General features: G+C 41.1%; 1 protein-coding gene across 2 annotated transcripts in view; it reads right to left on the reverse strand.

Annotated features, from left to right (window-relative positions):
- Positions 1 to 501: 501 nt before the first annotated feature.
- LOC107591339 (ski-like protein) overlaps positions 502 to 23,045 on the reverse strand; it is a 32,795-nt gene continuing 10,251 nt past the window's right edge. Inside the window, exons 2-7 of one of the 2 annotated variants that reach the window (XM_016280468.1) lie at positions 10,286 to 10,375; positions 8,437 to 8,522; positions 7,848 to 7,993; positions 6,235 to 6,497; positions 4,710 to 4,931; positions 502 to 2,464 (exon numbers count right to left, since the gene is read on the reverse strand). In XM_016280468.1, the coding sequence (XP_016135954.1) occupies positions 2,216 to 2,464; positions 4,710 to 4,931; positions 6,235 to 6,497; positions 7,848 to 7,993; positions 8,437 to 8,522; positions 10,286 to 10,375 (1,056 nt within the window). In that variant the 3' untranslated portion in view covers positions 502 to 2,215. Of the gene's footprint in view, positions 2,465 to 4,709; positions 4,932 to 6,234; positions 6,498 to 7,847; positions 7,994 to 8,436; positions 8,523 to 10,273; positions 10,376 to 23,045 lie in introns of both variants that reach the window. The other variant, XM_016280467.1, reaches the window with a different exon arrangement.

Below are 23,045 nucleotides of genomic sequence, written 5' to 3' on the forward strand. Positions count from 1 at the left end.
TATATATATATATATATATATATATATATATATATATATATAAAATGGGGAAGAGGAAAAGCTGAAGACCACCAAAATAACAACAGGTTGACAATCTCAGTGGGCTCCAATGAAATGGACGAAATGACCCACTGAAGCGAAACACTGAGTTCCCGTTCCCCGTTGGATTGTAGGGGTTCTGAGCATCACGCATCCCTACACACTTTATCAACAACCACTCTTCAGGCAAAAAAAAAAACAATAGAGCTTGGCCTACGCCCAGCTTTTGCAAATGTGATCAGAAACCTTGAAAGATTGTTTATAAGAATTTAGTTCATATATTAATGACTACCATATGTACAAAGCGTATATAAATCTTTATTAGTTAATACATTAAATAATTTCTGAATAAGTCAAGAAAAAAAGTAAAGAAATGGCAAAGCACTCATTTACAATATAGTTTTGTTTTTTTGATTCTTCATAGCTGGATGTATTCACATAAGTCAGGGTGTTTCTTTACGTTTTCCTCTTTTGTATCTAAGAGGTTTTGCACTGTACACATTATCAGGTTTAGAAAACTGCTGCGGCTTGGCTGACTGTGAATCCGATGAGTTGTGCACAGTGGAATGTTCTATGTGAGATATGTACATCACGAAAGAAGCCTAGATTTACGTCCAATATTGTTTACACAACCAATCTGAACAGAGGAAAGAAAAAAGAAAGAAAGAACAAACTGCTCTAATGGCATAACTGCTTCACTTCCTGTGTCCATCTTTCTTCATCATCTAACAGCTGATGTATGAGTGGGCATCAGAGGCAGCTGCCCCATTCTGCCGAGACAAAGCGTGCCTCTTCAACCCTCAGTGACTGGGAGCTAACGTGACAGCATTAATTCCTTTACATCCCTCCCTTGGCCCCCTGTCTGTTTTTTTCTCCCTGTCAGACCTGTTTGTTCACTCATCCAGAAAGAATAATGACACGGAGGAATGAATAAGAGAGATATATAAAAAAAAAAATTCAGGCTAAACACCCAATACATGACAGCCAAATCATTTAACCTGGAACCCAGCATTCAAAAACTAGGTACTGTATTAGCAGTTCTCAGATGAATAAAGAAATCAGCTTTAGGTTTATGGGAGATTGTGACGTACTTCAATGCTTTACATCGTCAATTGCACTACTAATGAATCCATTGCTAAGAAAAGGACAAATATAAGGTCTACTGTGTGCTTTGTTTAAAGATCGGATGTCTACAACCAGTATGTTCTTATTGGAGCTACAGGAATCCTTTTATGCTCTGAACATAAACTTCAGAGTGGGGTGGACTGCACTATCCTGAAGCTTTTTTTGTAAAACTGCCTGTAGTTAAATGGGGGCCGAGTTTCATAGTGTTCTCCAGCAGGGGGCGAATGTGAGTCTTTGCTTACTGCATCAAGCAGGAATGAACTGAGCTGTTTGTCATATACCAGCCTGCAAAGGGTCAGCAGTGCAGACAGGAAACATATAATCAACACCAGACTGAAAAGACAAACGGCAGGCAGGGAAAGAAAATGGAGGGGAGATGGAGAGGAAGAGGGGGAGGATTACGATCTTAAACCGGGGGCCTCAGTTAGAGGCCCCATCTACGTTTAATGACTTAAATATGCTATAGAATAATATTTTTACTGATATTTTTTTTGTGACGTTAACAAAAACCTTCTCCCATTTTTTCTGTAAAAAAAAAAAATAAAAATTCACAAAATTAAAATAAAAAAAATAAACATCCACATGGTTTCTTGCTGCTGCAGGGCATTGGCGTCTTGCTGTTTGGCATCCTTGGGCTTCGTGTCACAGGTAGTATTTTACAGAGTGTCAGTTTCCTGTATCCAAAGACCTGGGACCGGAAAAGCACTCGAGCGCTTTCCCAACACCACAGGAGGCAAGAAGTCCAACAAAGAAATACCTCCACTGATGGGACATCAGCCTCTCAGCACGACTATAAATTAAAACAGACATGTACATCCAAAAAATGCTTAACGACTGGTCGAGGGCAGGGTGACACGAAAAGTCTTTTTAAATTGAACACAAACATTAAGTCTTTTTTTGTGGTGGTGCAACACAAACGGAAGCAGTTCTGGGAGAGCTGCTCTTTTCTGCAGAGTTTGTCTTGTGTTTCTCTGTTACTCTGCGGGGAGTGGGCGAGCGTGTTGTGTTCCTGGGCTACAGGCGTGGAAGTGTGCGAGAGAGGGGGGCGAGTTTATCTGGTGGTTACCTCAGGGGCCGGTGAAGAGAGGGAATGCTGGGATTGGGGGCTTGCGGAAGGGGTCGGGGGCTGGGCAGGGCTAGTGCTGCGGCTCCCCTTGGTCCCAGACTGGACCATCTGCTGCTGAAGCTGTGAGATCATGAGCTCCAGCTTCTCTCTGGCCTCCCGCTCTCTGCAGAGCTCCTCCTGCAGTTCCTGCCGCTCCGCCTCGGCATGCTCCAGGCGGCAGCGAAGATCGCACAGCTGCGGACAGAAGGAGAGCGTGGTTTCAAACAGGAACGCACAAAATATTCCATTCAAAAAAATCTGAGTACTAGTGTTTCCTGCAGTAGAGCTAATCTATAGCGCCATTTTAAGATTTCATGTCTGCATGGACAACAAACAGTGCATGTGCGAGGGATTTGAGAGCTTGGAAAGAACGGTTTACTGGATACTGCGCACACGCTGAATGCGTCTATCCATTCTCATGGGCAAAGGAGTATACTTTGGAAGGCTTGCATGCTGAACTGTGCATATAGCCGAGCACATACAGAAAATTAAGCATACCTGAGCCTTTATCAGTCAAAGACTTATTTTAACAAACCCACTCAACTGAACAATGAGCTTAGAGGCTTAAGAAAGAAAACAAGAAAAAAACCTAGAATGCAATTAAGAAAACAAAGAAAAACACAAAGTGCATCAACTATAAATGTATTAGAGCAGTTAATGAATTTACATCTGCAAATCTTTACTTTTAGAAAAAATTTTAAGAGATTTGACGTCTGATACAATGTTATTATAGTATTATTGATATAGAATTGTATTTTCCGTTTTCATTTTAATTTAAAGGGTTAGTTCACCAAAAAATGAAAATTCTGTCATTAATTACTCACGCTCATGTCGTTCCACACCCGTATTTTTGTTTTCTTTGCCCACAAAAAGTATTCTCGTAGCTTCGTAAAATGATGGTTGAACCCCTGATGTCACATGGACTATCTTACCGACGTTTCTGGACCTGGGAACATTTCAGTTGTGTTGCTGTCTATGGAGGGTCTGAGAGCTCTTGGATTTCATCAGAAATATCTTAATTTGTGTTCTGAAGATGAACTAAGGTCAAACTGTTTTGGAAGGACATGAGGGTGAGTAATTAATGACAGAATTTTCATTTTTGGGTGAACTATCCCTTTAAATAATTTGATATGTATCATTTTTATAATTATTATTATTTATTCCATTGTACTTTTTTAATTTCATGGCAACATTGCTAATTTTCACTTAATTAGTTTAAGTGTAATTTTTATTATCGAACATTATTTCTAGAGTCATTGACTCCATTTACCCCTGCATTTAGCAACATTAAAAGGCACAATATGTAATATTTTATTATTAAAATATCCAAAAACCACTAGAACAGTGTTATATATTTTGCTGACTTGTGTACTTACATTATCCCAAATGTTTCGAAGAATGTTTAAATCCAGAGACATAAGCAATTGTAACTAGTGACACGGACCGTGTCCATAGTGTCATTGTGTCGCCTGCCAATGACGTCATAACGGTTTTGTTTTGTAGAAAACATGGAAACACCAAAGACGCTTTAATATGTTATGCGTTTAAATAGACCAGTGACGACCGCACAGAGTAGCATTATAACAGAACGTTCAAATGTATCTAGTATGATAAAACAGCGCTGCGTTACTCCACATGCGCACGACCGGAAGGAGCGGAAGCAGTCGACTGCGGCATAATAAAAGCTCCGCTGCTTTCGAGCCGTGTGTCATGCTCGTTCAGCGGCCTCGTTTCGCTTCGACGGCTTTCAGCCTCACTCTGCTTCATTCTACTATGTTAATAAATCATTATTAAAGGGTGCTCATCCATGAACATGATTTCTGCCCGAGTGCCGTCGGATTGCATCGGATGTGGGGATGAAGACAACAACTCCTATGATTCCACACTCAGTCACGGTGTCATCTAACTAGGCCTTTGTCTATTTGTTTATTTTGAATGCGCGCCCTCTAGTAGCGAAAATTACATATTGTGCCTTTAAAAGGCACACACACAAAATCAAATGAATAATAGTAAAAATATTACATACAAATATTACTTAAATTGCCTTTTTATTTATTTTTATTTCTAAATTCTCATTTTTATTTTATTTTAATAGATTTATGAACTAATGTGCACTAATATCGCCAGTATTTAGACAGTCTGATTTGATTAGACTGGATATGTGGTTTAAAAAGTTTGAGCACCATTGTCCTAATTGATAGTTAAAATGCAGAAATCAGGCCCAGTGTGCAAATCAGTCAGGCACTGGCTCTCCATTTCAGTGTGCGTGTGTATCTGTCTTCCTGTTACTGAATCCCTCCCACACACAGATGATCTGCGCTGATACATGCAGCATATTGCATTGGGTATGGGAATAATTTACACTGGGTATAGTTTATCATTGCATCACACAGTCATTCGGGCACGCTCAGATTGGCTCTGCTGCGGTCCACACATGTACCTGTGCGTTGTACTGCGCCTCCTGCTCTTTGGGTTGGCAGGCGCAGCTCTGCTGTCTGAGCTGCTCTAGTCGGTGTTCCAGCTGTCTCTGCTCCTGCCGCACCTCCCCCAGTCTCTGAGCATGCTCAGTGTGCACCGCCTCCAGCTCGTTCTGCAGCTCCAGCTGCTCCACAGACAACTCCCTCAGCCTGGCTGCCTCACCCCCGCGCACTGCCTCCAGCTCCTGCACACACACGCACATCAAGACATGCGTCAAACAATGTACAGCAAAGGTCGAGGGTTTGTAGTGGACGAGTCGGGGGTGATAAAGCTCAACTGGAACATACTCCTTTCTGCTCTGGCCTTCACCTTTACTCTCACTATAACAAGGTCTCTCTCTTTTCTCAGGAGCACAAAAAAGCTTCTCTGATAAACAACTAGTCCATCTCCCTGGCTCTATTCCAATCTCTAGTGAGCTGCCTATTTAGAGGAGCATTTTTAAACATCATAGGCGTGCACACAACATGAAGGCTGCTCCAAGCAGAAGGCAGCAAAATCACGCTGCGTTATAAGATCCCTGTTTAGGCCAAAATCTAGGGCAGAATCGCACGTATCATTTCACGGATGAGGCAATCCCAGATGCAATATAAAAAACTTAATGACAAATTTCTTCCAAAACGGCAGCAGGAAATGTATAAATGTGTGCATATACTATATATATATATATATGTATGTATGTATGTATGTATGTATGTATGTATGTATGTATGTATGTACAGCTAAAATAGAATAAAAAATGTACTATTTCATTGATTACGTGTTTGCTATTTATTCGTTGTACTCCGCTTTTCAACTTAGGTTAGATTTTTAATTTCACATAAATTTAAGGCAAATGGGTGCCAAACTTTGGAATTTTCACCATGACCTTTAATTTTTCATGTGAAATAAAAACTTTTTTAGATTTTTTATTTTTTTTTTTTGCCTTTACAATTGAACAGATCTGACAGGTAGCGAAGTGGGAGAGAGATAGAGGGCAGAATCAGGAAAGGTGCTCAAGTCAGGATTCGAACTTGGGGCGCTCATAGCGCCGCCTCAACTAATCTTTTTAACAGTAAGAAATATTTTCTGCTTTATCTAATATTATCCTATTAGAGAGCAGAAAAAGATACAGTTGACTTATCAGAAATTAAAAATAAAAAATATTTAAATTTTTACGACAATAAAAAGCAATTAATTTTAGAAAACTTTTTCAAATGAAATTATTTTGCGCAAAAGTAAAATTGCTGACTTAAAATTGTAATTCTAAGGATGGAGGTCTGTCGCAAGGGGATCATCATATCCAAGTTTGTAACGTGTCGTTAGGTATCATATGCTAACATCAGTTGCTATTATAATCAATTGTGAGCATGGTGTACGAAGCCAACAGGTTACTTATGAGTTATGATGCTTCCTTAGAAGCCTATGTAGACAGCAGACAGCTCATTAAGGTTTGGAACAGAGCCTCTGTGACTCAGGAAGGGATGATTGGTCTAATCTGACTGTCTCACCATCTCCAGCTGCAGCTGTTTCTGAAGGGTGGAATTCAGCTTTTGTTGCTGCCGCCGGTACATCTGCACGATCTCCAGCATGATCCTGTCCTTGTCATCCTCTGCTCCGCTGTCTTTGCCCTCCGTGGGAATGGGGGCGTGCTGCTTGCTGCCCGGGCTGGTCTCCATGGCGACTGATGGAGGAGGTTGGCGGCACTCGTTTGCTTCGCCCGCGTGGTGGGATTTGGCCTCCTCTGCAATGGAGGAAGGAGATGCGGGAAGATCTGAGGGAAAGAGAAGAAAGAGTTAACCACACTCGTGCGATCACACACACACCTTATCTGTCATGTGCTGAAAGTCTGTGTGACTAATTCTCTGTGGGTGTGTCTCTCTTTGAAGGTCAGCATAGAGGGGAAGCGCTGGAAGTATCACACAACATTTTTTTTTAACGCTGCTAAGGTAGAGCTGCTAACGCATGCTCTACATACAAATCACCTGCACCAAGCAAACAGCAGCAGTCTAGCATGCGTGTTTAGATGAGGAATATGGGAGTCCAAAGGGACTGAGAGAGAGAGGGAGTAAGAGAGATACAGCTCATTTAAATGTAGGACAGGCAGGCTGCAGGTCTGGCACTGCAGAGCCGAATAACAGTCTCGCTCTGCTGCTAGCCTCTACTGTGACTAAGACCTGTCTGTCACACTCAGAAGAATGAGTCAGAGAAGGAGAACGAGAGACGGAAGGGACACGAGGGAGCCAGGATGGAGAACGGGCACGTGGAAGAGAAAGAGACGAGAGACAGGGGAGTCAGGATGGAGACTGAGTGTATATAAAAAAGAGAGACAAATTGAGAATAAAAAGAGGGGGAGGCCAACATTGAGAATGAGTATACTGAGAACGAGAGACAGATTGAAGAAGGAAGAGAGACATAGGGCACCTGGATACAAAAGAGGTACATGAACAAAAGTGGTACAGATTAAGGAAAAAAGACTAAAGGGCAGCCAGGATGAAGAATGGGTATACTGAAGAAAGAAAGATGAGAGATGGAGGAGCCAGAATGGAGATTGAGCATATATAAAGATAGAGAGAGACAAACTGAGAATAAAGACGGGGAGCCAAGATGGAGAACGGGTAAACTGAAGAAAGAATGATGAGAGTTGGAGGAGCCAGGATGGAGAACAGGTACACTGAAGGGAGATGACAGAAAAAGATAGGGAGAAGAAGAAAAATAGAGAAAGAAAGTGAGGTGAGCAGTGGGCCAGAGGGGGTTGAAAGAGGATCAAAAAGTGAAAAAAGGATGAGTGAGGCACAGAGAAAAAAGGAAAAAGAGCGAAATACAGGCAGAAGGAGGATGGAAGGAAATGTGGCGTGCTGCGGTGGAGACTGGAGACCCCTCCCCCCAGCACTCTAGAGTGATCTGACACTCAGCTGCCTCTTTTCATTCTCTCTCTCTTCACTGGCAACTATAAAATGTGAGTTGTATTAATCATTAGCAAGACACTCTCAGCAGCTCCTCACCCTTTAAGTGAGTCAACCACATACATGCCCATAAACTTCTGACCTTTAACAGTACATCATTCTTGTGCATGCACGTGCATTCATTTACAAGGATAACTAAATAGTGCAGGGGTACTGACCTGTGGTGGGCTGGCTGTCGTGGGTCAGTGTTCTCCTGCTGTAGTGTTGCTTGAGCAGGGCCCCCAGAACCTCATGGCTCACCTCCCCCTCCTTCCGCAGGGACACGTTAGGGGCCACCATCTTATCGTACGTGTACAGGCAGTAACTGCAAACATAACAAACACCCTCAGGCTGGTGCACATACAACGCTGAAACTAAAAACTCCAAAATCAGGAGAATTGTGGCTCTCAGAGAGCTTTTCACGGTTTTTAGGGTCAACACTTGCAGGTCCAAACCAAAGAGACCCAGGTTTCCCCAGAAACCCTAGATATGTTCTATAGCAGTGTTTCTCAACCAGGGGTCCGTGGACTGTCAACTAACTCGAATAAAACTTGACTGCATTTGGTCCTCACAAAGACACAAATTATACATAGATGAGTCAATTTTGTTCTGGGGGTCCTTGAGGATGGTTCTGAATTGGACTGGAGTCCGGTACGCCAAAAGGTTGAGATACACTGGTCTATAGGACATCTATGGAATTTTGCCCATTTTATGACATGCACTTGCGTGATCCTGGAACAAAGGAATGATGGGAAAAAAGGGCCGTACCTTGGGTGGATGATAGGCCCATGTCCTGGTTCCTCTTTGATGTCAGGAAACAGTCGACTGAACACCAGTGAAGACTGCAAGTTGCCCTGTACACACAAACAAGTGTGTATCAATATTAATGAAGCACTTTAGGACCGTTTGAATATGAAATGGACTGTTTGAGCTGCATTAAAATACATGTCTACACATATTTGTACATGAATAATACAGAAGTTCTTTAAGGTCTCATTAAACAGATTATCAAGCGCATTCGAGCAGGAGCAGACGAACAGCAATAATTACACACAAATGTACAAACACACACAGGGAAACTTGGTGAGGGGAGTGAGGATGCCTGAAGCAGAGTAAACAAAGAGAGCAGTACAAATATCCTGCTGTAATATCATGTATGCATGAGAAGAACGCATCCATCAGTGGCCACAGAGCACAGGCCGACAGGAAGAGCATTAATGAAGAGGATAAGAGAAAAACAGCATTAAGTGAAACAGCCCGGTTGGGTTTCTGGCTTTTTGATTGTTGATATACAGGCTGGGTGAGGTATACTGGGGGAGAGTGTGGCTCTGTTTTAAAGATGTGTTTCAGATGTGTCTCATGTTAAGCGATTTTGAGAGGACGGCCTCTGATTGCGTGACAAGTGAATTAATATTTACACTACAAGCACAATGCAGTCAAAAGTCAAATATTTTGGACTTCACGTACACCTGCATTTAACGTCATCCCATTTCAAACGAATCACCTGAAAAATACACTACCCTTAAAAATTATAATTAAAATAAAATGTAATTTAAAATAATTTAAACATTTAAAAAAACTTATAAAGTTTCCACACAAATATTAAGCAGAATAACTGTTTTCAACATTGATAATAAGAAAAAATTATTTTAAGCATTATGGATGCTAAAAATTAAGCTTTTACTTCCATCAGAGAAATAAATCACATTTTAAAATATATTATTTTAAATTGTAATATTTTCACAGTACTACTGTTTTTACTGTATTTGGTCAAATAAATGCACCCTTGGTGAGCATAAGAGACTAATTTTATACTAACTTTACCTTAAATTACCGAACTCAAACTTTTGAACTGTAGTGTCTTAATAATAAACAATGCCATCCACTGAAAGTGGGTTGCATGAAACAGTTTGGAACCTGTTTCACCTGACCCTGCCCAATTGTGATTAGGTCAACACAAAATCGCCACCCGAAATGAAAAGAGGAAGGACGCAGGGTGACACCCAGATGGCTGTTGGGGCTCTGGTGTGTGTGAAATTAGATATTTCTGAATGAATGAGAGATTGAAAGTGAAAATGAGAGGAAGGGGTGTGAATGTGGGAGTTGTCTAGGGGTGGGTGAGAAGGGTGAGGCCGGGTTTGAGGCCTGCGATGAGTATGAGTTAGTGAGATAGAGAGAAGATGTTTCCTGCTTCTGACTCTATGAGGAAGAGGGTGTGTGTGGATAAACGGGGAGGCCGTTCTGTGCCTGTGCGTAAACAGAGACAAGCAGGAGACTGGCCACTTGAGGAGCAATTCATTTGGAGAAATGGCAATGCTCAAAATGGTGGCTGTAGGAAAGGAAGTCCCACTGTACACTGCCTTATTAGCCTAATTTCAGCTAAAGAAGCTTAATTTAAGAAATAACATTTCTTATTAGTGATTGAACTGTTATTAGACACTAAGCACTTTTGGAGATTTTAGACTGTCCCCATTCAAGCACATATGATCATGTACTTGCAGGTCTATTGCTTAGATAGAAAATAGCTGCCCGGGAGCGATGCCAAGATCCCCGTCGAGTAGCCTGACTTGCATTAAATGGACTTTGTTGTAAAATGATGCAGTACCTTAGATGGTACCTTTTTCTCCAGGATGCTATCAGACACCTTGTTAGGTGGGCAGGGTGCAGGACTGGACTTCCTCCCGTGACTGTCGTCATCCACCACCTTCTGCGAGAAAACACACAAACACAAGCTTTATGAGCATAAGAGTGATAACACTTAGCTGCAAGTGTTCAGACATGTAATACATCTGATATCACAGAGCTTGTGCACAAATCACCACATTCAATCTGTCCATCACCTCCTCGCCTCAACGTGTTCGACAAACACGCTGCAAGGCTTGTACATATGTGTGTGCGCGAGTCACACACCATGAATCCAGGGCAAGCTCCGTGCTGATGGTAATCAGACTCAGACAGAGCTTAATATAGCTGACACAGAGGGATAGAGAACGTACATTCATCCGACATAACAACCGCTCACTTCTTAAGACTGTGTGTGATTCATATGTGCATTTCTAATATTTACAATCCGTAACATCCTCTATTTGGCAGAGCAAACCAGAAAGAGCGACGCACATCCTTGTCCCTCCATCACATAGACACTAACAGTAGTGACTGGGTGAGTGCCAGAGGAGGTAGAAACAGTTTTATCTGGAGTAAATTACAACTTCCTGCAGACTACGGGATCTCCTGTTTCCTGTAGCCTTAAGGATGAATGGCAATGTCGTCACACAACATAAAGCAGCTGTACGGTGGTGGGGTGACATGGCAACCCCACACATTTGCGCTAAACGCAAGAAAATGTGCGTGTAGGAGATAGGGCTGTTTTTCTTGAGGGAAGAGGAGGACTGCAGCACGAGGGAGGGGTGGGCGCCTGCCGAGGGGGGCAGGAACAATGAGCACACTGCAGTGGTGAGCCCGTCTAACCTTGACAAGCACACACACTATGTCTGTCGGCCCATCTCTCCACACTTCACGGCCCAGCCAATACTCCCTCCTCAGCCATGACACATGCAATCACACAGTCTCCAATCTATCTCCTTTATGTTTACAGTCTGCGATGTGAGTTCTTGTCCCTCGAGAGCCAAGTATGCAATTCTAATGTTTAAAACTGGTTCAATATGCTATGTTTGGAACACACTGCGCAGTACACACTGTATAAGAATAGTATACACACTGTTTTTTGAGTGATTTTATTATTGCAACGCAACAGAAATTATATACAGTATACGAAATAGAATGCACAATAAGCATGCCACAAGGACACAAGAATTAATCATGTTTAATTAATCAACTGGAGTGGAGTCCATAACCATATTTATCTCAGGAAACAAATATGGATATTTTTGCATTTCTAATCCATTATGCAAATTGTGCAAAAAAATGTCTTGGCAGTCCAATCAAATGAGTCATGCAAAAGATGTTAAGATAATACTTCTAATTCATTCATTCATCATACTAGAAATAGAAGGTCAAATTAAGTGCATTGCATTGTGGGATACCGTTAGACACAGCACATTTCATATTAGGTCATGTGGGGATGCTGTGCATACTAAAAATGATCATATTATGCACAGTATATATTATACATACACTTTCTATCCTGCAGAAACGACAAAACAAAGCCATAAAGACACTACATGCACCGTTTCATATTAGAGATTCCAATCCGCTGTACCACGGTAGAAGCAGTGCAGCCTTGACGCAAGACCTTAGAGCAAAACAAACACAAAAACAAGAGGATTTATCTAGCTGGCCTGCAGAACATGGTGCGAGTAGTGATTGTGATAGTTGTGCGAAAGCTGTGGGCACTGTTTACTGAGAGAGTTATTGCACTGTTCTCCTCAAGGACATGAGAAAATTACACTGGAACAGGTGTCTCACGCTCTCAAACACACAAACACGAGATACACTATATAAATCTACCATATAAGCGTGACGTGATATATAAACAAAGTGGTAAGAAAACCGTTGTAATGTGCACACTTTATAAACGACGATGGTTATTTCTCAAATCCTATGGATCAGGTTGAGTTTCTCTCTGCGCTCTCTTCCAGGGACGCAACACCTCAGCCGTCTCTAATCTCTTTTTAATTAGTGTGTTAAAGCCCCACACACACAATCGTACTCTGTAACACTATGTACTTGTGCACGGTTGACAAATGTAACTACCACAAATCCCTCACGATGCGACACGCGTTCAGAACAATAACACACAAACACCCAGAGGACGCAAAGCCTGTTTGTCACAAACATATGTGATATTCAAAACTCTGCGAAAGTGTGTGTGAAAGAGGAAGGCGGCCCACATCGGTAACGGTGGGAGTTAGCATTCCTGCAGCTCACTCATTTGAAACATTCCCCCACTGCTCCGAACTCATCAGTGCATGCATGTTCGCACGCACACACCCCTCGCTCTTCAGCACCAGAGTCCGTGCCGTTTCCTCTTTGCCCTGGATCTCTCGCACGCCTACGTCGGCCTTCTAACCTGAGCACCAAAACAACATCCTAGATTTAACCGAGAATACTTTAAACCCCCGTCAAATTCACGTGCGCTCCCTCGAAACAGGCACAATGAGGTCACTGACACACAAACACAAATTCCACTTTGGCTCTGACAATAAATGCTGTAACATGTGCGCGCCTGCCCGCATCGCTGTATTACTAACTACGGAGATCCCCTGACGAAAACAGCTATGAAAAAATAACTGTACACACAGAGGTTGACAGGAAAGAGTCGTAAACACACACAAGTTCTTTGCAGTTCCCGCACGAGCACGTTTTATGAACTACACCGTTAGTGGGGAATTACGAGCCATACGGGCTGATGATGAATCTGATCTAGGCCAGCCTCACACCGTCATACAACGCAATGACCTTTGAGAGAGCGCACGTGTGTACCGTAGGAATGCCATTTAATGCACTATCTGTCTATTTTGATGCGTGTATAAAAGCATTTCGTTTGTAAAAACTGTGTGACACAGTGTGTTTGGACTCATAAGTAAATTTTTCATTGTAAGTACCACACACACACACACACACACACACACAGTTTAGCACAATTCGTGTGAAAGGCGGCACACGAGGGTGATTGTGTGTCCATCTGTTGCAGCTCTGGCAGAGGGTACGTATAAAGCGAAATGCAGTGCAAACGTGCAGTTTTCAGTCACAAACACACAGAGGACTTGCTGGGGCCCCTTACTGTACCCCCTACACAGGTCTCCTATTCACACATCATTAGCAATGCAGGAAAAAAACGAAAGAGGACATGTGTAAGCCGGGTATATGGCGGAAAAATGTAAGTTGATTTAGAAAATGTATGCAAATTATTTATAACCTGAAAACAAATGATAGACTACTAGCATGTTGTTTATTACATACTATATAAGGGTTTTGAACAGTAGTATGCTATGTTGTTGTCCCATGAACTTTGGGAGATAGATCATCCAAAAAAGAAAATTCTGCTTAGAAGAAAGGTTTTGAACAACATGAAGGTAAATAAACAATGGAATCATTTTCATCCATTATCCTTTTAGTCCATCTGTCAGCTGTTTGTTTAGCATTTGTAATTCAAGTGTGTGTAAGAATGTCACATCAAATAATGAGTCATGAAAATCACTGAGGTTATTACTTCCGTTTCATTCTTCAGACTAGAAAAGTGTTGTGCACTGCATTGTGGGGGACTCGGCTTAGTGCGCTCTGTGGTATACTGATGAGGCATCTTTTCCATGTGGGCTGGACTGTGGACAAAAGTAGGCCAATTTGATGCGGGCTAAGGAGATAAAACGGAGGAAGAGAGGGAACCAAAGAGAGATCTAAAATGGTGACAATTTCTCTGTTTGTCTTTACCAATGAATGTAAAATATTACATTTCATCTTTGCAAGGTCAAGCTATTTGTAGGTCCTTAGTGAAATAAAAAAAAACTTAAACCGATGCAACAAACTCACAGTAAGAACATGTTTAATGTGTAATATGCAGATATACACTACAATTCAAATGTTTTGGGGTCAGTAAGTTTTTTAATAAAAAAAATTAACACTAATAAATTTATAAATATATTCGAAAAGGACGCATTAAATTGATCAAAATAGACAGTAAAGTAATTTTAAATGTTATGAAAGAATTCAATCCAATTAGATTTCTATTTTAAGCATTTTAAACTTTCTATTCAAAGAATCGTGAAAAAAGTATCATGATTTCCACAAAAATATTTAGCAGCTATTTTAATATGAATAACAATAAGAAGAAATAATTCTTCAACACAAAATCAATATATTAGATGCATCATGTGACACTGAAGACTGGAGTAATGGCTACTGAAAATTCAGCTTTGCCATGACAGAAATAAATAGCATTTTTTAAAATATATTCAAATACAAAACTGTTAACTGTCTTTTAAACTGTACAAATATTTCACAATACTACAACTTCTACTGTATTTTTGATCAAACAAATGCAGCCTTGGTAAGCATAAGTGACTTCTTTTAAAAACATTTAATAAAAAAAAATTTGTACCAATTTAACTTTTGAACAACGGTATGGTAGTACAGGAATAAATTCAAGCATCAACATAACACATGAATATTACAGTATGTTGGACACTACACTAAATTATCATTCCATGGAAAGTTTTTCATAAAACACAAGCAGATGAATTTAAATGTAAATTCATTCATATGTAAATTGTCCTACTGAAATGAATGTAATAACTTATGCAAGAATGCAAGAATACAATTTACACAAATTATTTTCCCACTTGTTTTCTTTAATAAGATTCCATGCGTGTACAGAATAGACGGGGTCGGTCCCAAACTTGAGAATAAATCCAGCAACATTTTGGCTTCTTTCAGCAGTGAACAAGTTGTCACCTAAATCATTCAGGAGTGAATTCGGTAGTGAAAGCTGACCTGGAATTGCTCACGGCCAGACTGGTTTTGCATACACGTAAGTAAACATGCATTCCTCACATTACCTATGACGCCTATACACACACACACACACTGGAGTGCTAAAGTCCACGCCCTACAAAAACACACTAAAACAACCCAAACATTCATAATCAAACTAAAACACTTGCACAAAAAAAACAGAGCAAACAACACGAACACACGCACAGGGATCAAACACACAGGCTCAGACGTGCTCATTCCTGAGAGGATTTGGCTGGCAGCCTGGGGCAAATTTTTTAAGGGAAGGGAGGGAGACGAACATTCTGTCTAGACGCGGTCATCAATAGTGCACAGTCTGCCTGTCTGTCCCGACAGCCGTCTACACACATCCACTGATTAATCTACAACATACGACCTGATAAGAGCCGCACACACACACACACACACACACACACACACACAGACTGGCCAAGTTATCCGCTCGCATACTCGCGCAGACAAAACTAACATACTGTGCCGGTGATCACAGACTGGCTTGGAAGACGGAGAGCCGTAAACACAGAGGAACGGTCTCTCCCCTCTCCCGCTCTCAGATTTCACACAGTCGAACAGAGCTCTACCTGTTCCCTTCCCTACACATTGGTGGCTTTAAATAGGCCTATGAATGGGAGATCTGTATGCACGCATGTTAGAACTGAGTACTCTCAAATGTGCGCCGGTGAAAAGCAGTAACCTCATAAGCCTCCCATGGCGCGGCTGCGCTAGTCTAACACACACACGTACTCACGCATGCACAAAGACATTGGCAGGCGCAGTCTCGATGGAGATAAGTCTCTGAGGTGTGTGTTCTCTGGGCTGTGGCACCCTACGGCTCATTTCAGAGGCTGCTGTCAGGGCTCAACCAGACTCTGACGTTAGAAATGCCCTACGATGCTCTCTATAGGATGCGTGGGAGGCAGAGTGTGACCTTCCTCTCTCGGCAGGACACACACACACACACACACACAGTCTATGAGAGCTGTGGTCAAAGGGGCAAAAACACAAGAGGACAAAACACAAACACATCTGGATGTTCGTGTGGCAGCTGTGAATCTCTGTGCTCTTTTACAAAGGGGGTCACGACCAACCTTGGTTCCATTTTGACTAGCTAAGGGAGTTTTTGACTTGATCTGCAGTTTTTGTACTGACACCAATGAAAAATGTAGCTACTTAAGTGCATGACTGATACTAAGGATGGGTCAAGATGGTTGAATAGTCAGTCAATACTTTTTTTAAAGTGCCCCTATTATGCCATTTTTAAGGTTGCTAATATTGTTTTAGGAGTCTCCTAAAACAGGTTTACATGCATGCAAGGTCAAAAAACACGTTAGTGTTCTCAAAAAATAGATTTAATTTGACCTAATTTCTAAATGATTCGTAAACGACTCGTGGGAAGCAGTTCAAAGAATCAGTCTCTCTAAACCCCTCCTTTCCGTGAGCCCTCACTGCTGTGATTGGTCAGATGGCGCAGTCCTTTGTGATTGGTCCAGAGCCGATCTGGATTGGTCTACCACGTACAGCGCGTGTCGGAAACGAAACGCCCATTGCCATGATGGAATGACAGCCCTGGAGACTTGTCAATACATGTTTTCGATTGTACCTTACCAATTCGATGGCACCCTACGGCTCATTTCAGAGGCTGCTGTCAGGGCTCAACCAGACTCTGACGTTAGAAATGCCCTACGATGCTCTCTATAGGATGCGTGGGAGGCAGAGTGTGACCTTCCTCTCTCGGCAGGACACACACACACACACACACACACACACACACAGCTGTGGTCAAAGGGGCAAAAACACAAGAGGACAAAACACAAACACATCTGGATGTTCGTGTGGCAGCTGTGAATCTCTGTGCTCTTTTACAAAGGGGGTCACGACCAACCTTGGTTCCATTTTGACTAGCTAAGGGAGTTTTTGACTTGATCTGCAGTTTTTGTACTGACACCAATGAAAAATGTAGCTACTTAAGTGCATGACTGATACTAAGGATGGGTCAAGATGGTTGAATAGTCAGTCAATACTTTTTTTAAAGTGCCCCTATTATGCCATTTTTAAGGTTGCTAATATTGTTTTAGGAGTCTCCTAAAACAGGTTTACATGCATGCAAGGTCAAAAAACACGTTAGTGTTCTCAAAAAATAGATTTAATTTGACCTAATTTCTAAATGATTCGTAAACGACTCGTGGGAAGCAGTTCAAAGAATCAGTCTCTCTAAACCCCTCCTTTCCGTGAGCCCTCACTGCTGTGATTGGTCAGATGGCGCAGTCCTTTGTGATTGGTCCAGAGCCGATCTGGATTGGTCTACCACGTACAGCGCGTGTCGGAAACGAAACGCCCATTGCCATGATGGAATGACAGCCCTGGAGACTTGTCAATACATGTTTTCGATTGTACCTTACCAATTCGAGCCGGAGTCTGATGATGAAACGGTTGAACTGGCTGATCGACAAGAGACTGATTCGCAAGCACGACGTTTCTCAGTGGTAAGTGTCAAGTGTTAACAAGTTTGTGGTAATTATAAGATGTGTTAAAACAAATTTACTCACAGCGTAGGATACAGCGTCTTCTCAACATGATGTTAACAACATGGAAATTTGGCGACAAGTTGGCGACGTAGAACATGGGCAGACATTATGCAAATGTGTTACTTCTTGACGTAGAGCCGTAACAGAATAAGATTCTAATTCCTGATGACTCGTTTAGGCGATTGCGAGCCGACTCTTTTTTTTTTTTTTGATAGACAATAACTTTATTTATCGTGGACTGTCGGCTTCACAACTTTGCAGATAGTTTATGTTTACATACAGCTACATGATACACTGCATGAAAGGTAATATTCGAAAAGGCATAATAGGGGCACTTTAAAGACAGAGCTTTAAAAATAATTTAGAAACCTTTCTCAAAAGGGGTTTAGAAGACTGTTTTAAAGTGTTGAACCACTAGTATGCTAAAACCCTTTCACAGAGAAGTTCTGTGTCTAAACTGTTGGGTCTAAAAGATCCCATGAATTCATAATATACACTATTATGGTTTTATTTCTGTTTATTTTGAAATAAATTATTACTTTTATTCAGCAAGGACACATTAAATCAATCAAAATTTGCATTAAAACATTATAAAAATTCATAAGGTTACAAAAGATTTCCATTCCAAATAAATGCTGTTCTTTTGGACTTTCAAAGAATCCTGAAAAATATAATGAATGAATGTGAAATGAAATGTTTTTTCAAGCACTATATCGGCATATTAGAATGACTTCTGAAGGATCATATGACACTGAAGACTGGAGAGTAATGGATGCTGAAATATCAACCTTGCCATCCCAGAAATAAATTACAGTTTTTACTGTATTTTTGATAAAAAATAAATGCAGACTTTGTGAGCATAAGGGACTACTTATGGACCCCAAACATTTAAAAGGTAGTTTAGCTTTTGTGGCTTTTTGCTCACATATGTTAGCCTTAAGGTAAATCTATAAGTGTAGTCCTAAATACTGATAAAATTCACTACAAAAATCGTTATAAGCATACTTTCTTTTCTGGGGAAACGGACCAAATATATGAATGACTCATCCTGCACTAAATAGATTTTTGTCCATTCAAATGCTCTCTAGTATGAGAAAGTCCATCCCCCAATTTTACCTGCCTCTCACTATCATTCGCAAGCAGCAAAACTTGGCTAATGGCTATAAGGTAACAATACAACCTACTGCCTATTTAAATAAAAATGAATGTGTCAATAGTCAGCACATGCCAGATAATTGCACTAATAAAGGCAAATTATAGTTATTAAGCCAAATGACTTGATATATGTTGGTTAGACAGACTAGTCAACCAGCTGGTTATGGAAAAATCTAATACATTCCTGATATCTGATAGATATTCAAGGCATGCAGTCCTCACAAACATTACATTAGGTGTGTGAGAGGGAGCCGGTCTCTATAGGTGCATGTCTTTAAACCGTGCATATGGCGCAGGAGCATCAATAACATGGCAGTTTTACACACAAAACTGGCAGTGCATTTCACTTCTGCCATCTCCAGCAGCCCCAGAGAGAAAGACAGACAGACAGACAACAGAGACAGAGCGAGGGAGAGAGAGAGAGCAACTGCCCACCCACAGAGAGCGGAGTCTCATACACCGAATTTGAGCTGCAGACACCACACACACACAATTTCACTCTACACACTCTACACAAGCGGCTCATGCATTTTGCATGGCAGAGCCTGTTAGGGGCCACAGTGACTGGCTTTGCATAGAGAAAAGGAGTTGGAAAAGAGAGAGAGAGAGAGAGCAGTGTCCTACCCATCCCTACAAGAGGAAGCTGTCAGCACACATCCACCCCGTTACCAGCGTACATAAACACTCACATACTATCAATCAATCTCATATACAGCAGAAGATAAAGGACGGGAAAACAGGACAAACAAACATACGCCCTTGCACACAAAATAGCGCATCTGACAACCCTAAACACTCTTTGCAATGCAAAATATTTCCATCATACACTACCTGATAGATCAACCTCAAGGTTAACATACGTGGGCTAAATGAGTCTCATACACCGAATTTGAGCTGCAGACACCACACACACACAATTTCACTCTACACACTCTACACAAGCGGCTCATGCATTTTGCATGGCAGAGCCTGTTAGGGGCCACAGTGACTGGCTTTGCATAGAGAAAAGGAGTTGGAAAAGAGAGAGAGAGAGAGCAGTGTCCTACCCATCCCTACAAGAGGAAGCTGTCAGCACACATCCACCCCGTTACCAGCGTACATAAACACTCACATACTATCAATCAATCTCATATACAGCAGAAGATAAAGGACGGGAAAACAGGACAAACAAACATACGCCCTTGCACACAAAATAGCGCATCTGACAACCCTAAACACTCTTTGCAATGCAAAATATTTCCATCATACACTACCTGATAGATCAACCTCAAGGTTAACATACGTGGGCTAAAAGCCACAAAACTACACTGTAACCGGTCTTTCATGCTCACCAAGGCTCTTTTTAAATAAAAAAATACAGCAAGAAAAAAAGTAATTAACAAAAGTCAATTTATTATCATCAGTGTTGAAAAGAGTCGTACTGTTTAATGTTTTTTCAGGATTTAAAAGAACACCATTTATTTAAAATAAACAATTGTCACTTTTGGTCAGTTTAATGCATCCTTGCTGAATAAAAGCATTAATTTCTTTAAAAAAAAATTCTTACTGACCCACAACTTTTGAATGCTAATGCATACTTTAAAGTTATAATAATACTCTCTATTCAAGCACCCAAATACTGATGAAAATGCTTAGCCAAACCATTGTGAACATGCGGTTCCATTGTACAACTTGATGTGCATTCTTCCATTACAAACCTCAGTACACAAGGGGATGATACAGTTGCCTTTAAATGTCTGTGCCATTAAAGGAATATTCTGGGTTCAGTTTAAGTTCAGCTGATAGAACTGATATAAAATGATAACCTTCATATTTCTTTTCTTACAGACTCAAAATATTGGTCCCATTCATTTCCATTATAAGTGCCTGCAGAAAAATTTCTTCAAACTGATGCTTCATGACAACAACCTGTAATAGAAAACTTGCAGCAATGACCGTTTCGAATCAAACAATAATGACTATTCGATTCCCAAGTCCGCCATCACTTTAAAGAGCTGAAACGTGCTGAGACGAGACATAAATAGGGACTGATGTACAGTATGTCAGACACGATGGACTTCTTTCTGGGAGAGATAAATAGAGAGGATGTCTTGCATTAGAGATCAATAATTACTGGACAGATGGACAGTCATTCAAATCAATGACATGTCATACAAATGTCTTTTGTTTTGCCTGTGCCAGAAAGTTAAATGTGTTCAGAGTCTAATGTGTGCTGCTCTCCAGAGAGACATGAACGTGCAGGCTGGTGCTGTTGTTCAGGTTGAGAAGTCCCCCAGCTTGACGCAAGCTTGGAACAGACTGTCCTCATAGAGCCAGGAGAGCAGAGCAAGTCTACGTTTAGAGCCTCCGCAGGGAGAGAAGGGACGAGACGAGAGGGGAGGGGAACGTACGACAGTCAGCCCCTCACTCACGTTTTCTGATGCTTTGGGATATATAGGCTCAAGTGGGAGGAGAAAGAACGACAGATTTACAGAACAGGTAATGCATGCCGTATGTAGCGTACCGGCGCATTAATCACAAGCCGGTGGCGTTGTGTGTGCGTCTTTGGAGCCGTCTGTAGAACGACACATCTTCCTTTGGGATGAGCTTGGCGTTAGGAAACAACAGCACTGCAGTAATAGGAGGAAAATATGCAGTCTAATGAGATTGTGGTGAACCGGGGGTCGAAAACAGCAGTATCACACGAAAAAGTGCCTCACAAGCACAAATTAGGGTAACTGCAGGAAGCATCTTCATGACCCATTTTTGGCAACTTCCCTGATGAAGCCAGACAACCGTGGCTTCTGCATTGCATTCAATCAAAAGGGTGTCCGACCACAGTGTAAGCACATAATCGCAGCACTCTCAATGTTTTGCAATGGGACATTAAGATGAATCACTAGCCAGCACAGTCAGACGGTTTTATCTGGAGCAGAGGGACACTGACTCCGCTCGTGTCCCCATTAGGACTTGAGAACGAACTCCTACTTTGTCCCCGTTAGAGGAGGACGAACACTGCTGATTTTGCAAAGAGCGGGGGAGTATATCACCAGATAAAGTTATAGTAGATCTATAGCAGTCAGAGAGGAGGCAGAAAAAGAAAGGGGGAAAATATTAGATTACACATTATAACTATATATGTCTTTGGCGGTCAGCAGGAATTAAATGGAACAAATACATTTAAATCAATAGTCTTTTGAAGAATGTGCAGATGTCAAGAGATGTTAAAAGTCTGCCTTATGTATACTACAGGACTATGGACCTAATATTATAGAATGATAAAAGGGAACGCTCAACATAAGCTGGAACTCCATGTACCACATAAATAGCACACAGATTGTCACACAAAGTTAACGCGGGTCAATAAAGGTGACTGAGGAATGGTGCAATACTTATAATAACACTTATATTAATGGTGCAATATATACATACACATACACATATATATATATATATATATATATATATACACACACACATACACATACACATATATATATATATATACACATACATATATATATATATATATATATATATATATATATATATATAACCTATTTTATATATACTTTGTTGTAATGAATGCATTCTTGTAGCTCATAAAATAGAGCATGTTGCTAGCAATGCCAAGGTAATAGGATCGATTCCCAGGGAATGCACACTAAAATGTAAAATGCAATAACTAAAAGACCAGACTAATGTCTACTAGGGCTGTGCAATTAATTGCATGCGATTGTCATGCGCATCTCGTCAGTAAAGCCGGTTCCGTGATTAGTAGTAAATCTCCATCACCTGCTTTCAGATGGAGCGGCATTTACTACACAGAGCCGTAGTGCACTGACAATTAGGCAATAATTCATTATCACAGATTGAATCGCCTGCGATAATGAACGCGATATGCAGGTGATGGAGATTTACTACTAATCATGAAACCGGCTTTACTGACGAGATGCACATGACAATCGCATGCGATTAATTGCACAGCCCTAATGTCTACTGTTAACATGATCATTTTGACAGCACTGCATGCAGAAATTAAGGGTAAAATTGTTCTTTTAAAGGGGTCATATGATGCGATTTCAATTTTTCCTTTCTCTTTGGACTGTTACAAGCTCTTGGTGCATAAAGAAGATCTGTAAAGTTGCAAAGACTAAAGTCTCAAATCCAAAGAGATATTCTTTATAAAAGTTAAGAGTCAACCCCACCTCCCTAAAATGCCTCGTTCTAACATGCCCCCACATACCT

The sequence above is a fragment of the Sinocyclocheilus grahami genome, unplaced genomic scaffold (assembly GCF_001515645.1).
Source record: "Sinocyclocheilus grahami isolate Dianchi unplaced genomic scaffold, SAMN03320097.WGS_v1.1 scaffold141.1, whole genome shotgun sequence".
Classification (NCBI taxonomy): domain Eukaryota; kingdom Metazoa; phylum Chordata; class Actinopteri; order Cypriniformes; family Cyprinidae; genus Sinocyclocheilus; species Sinocyclocheilus grahami.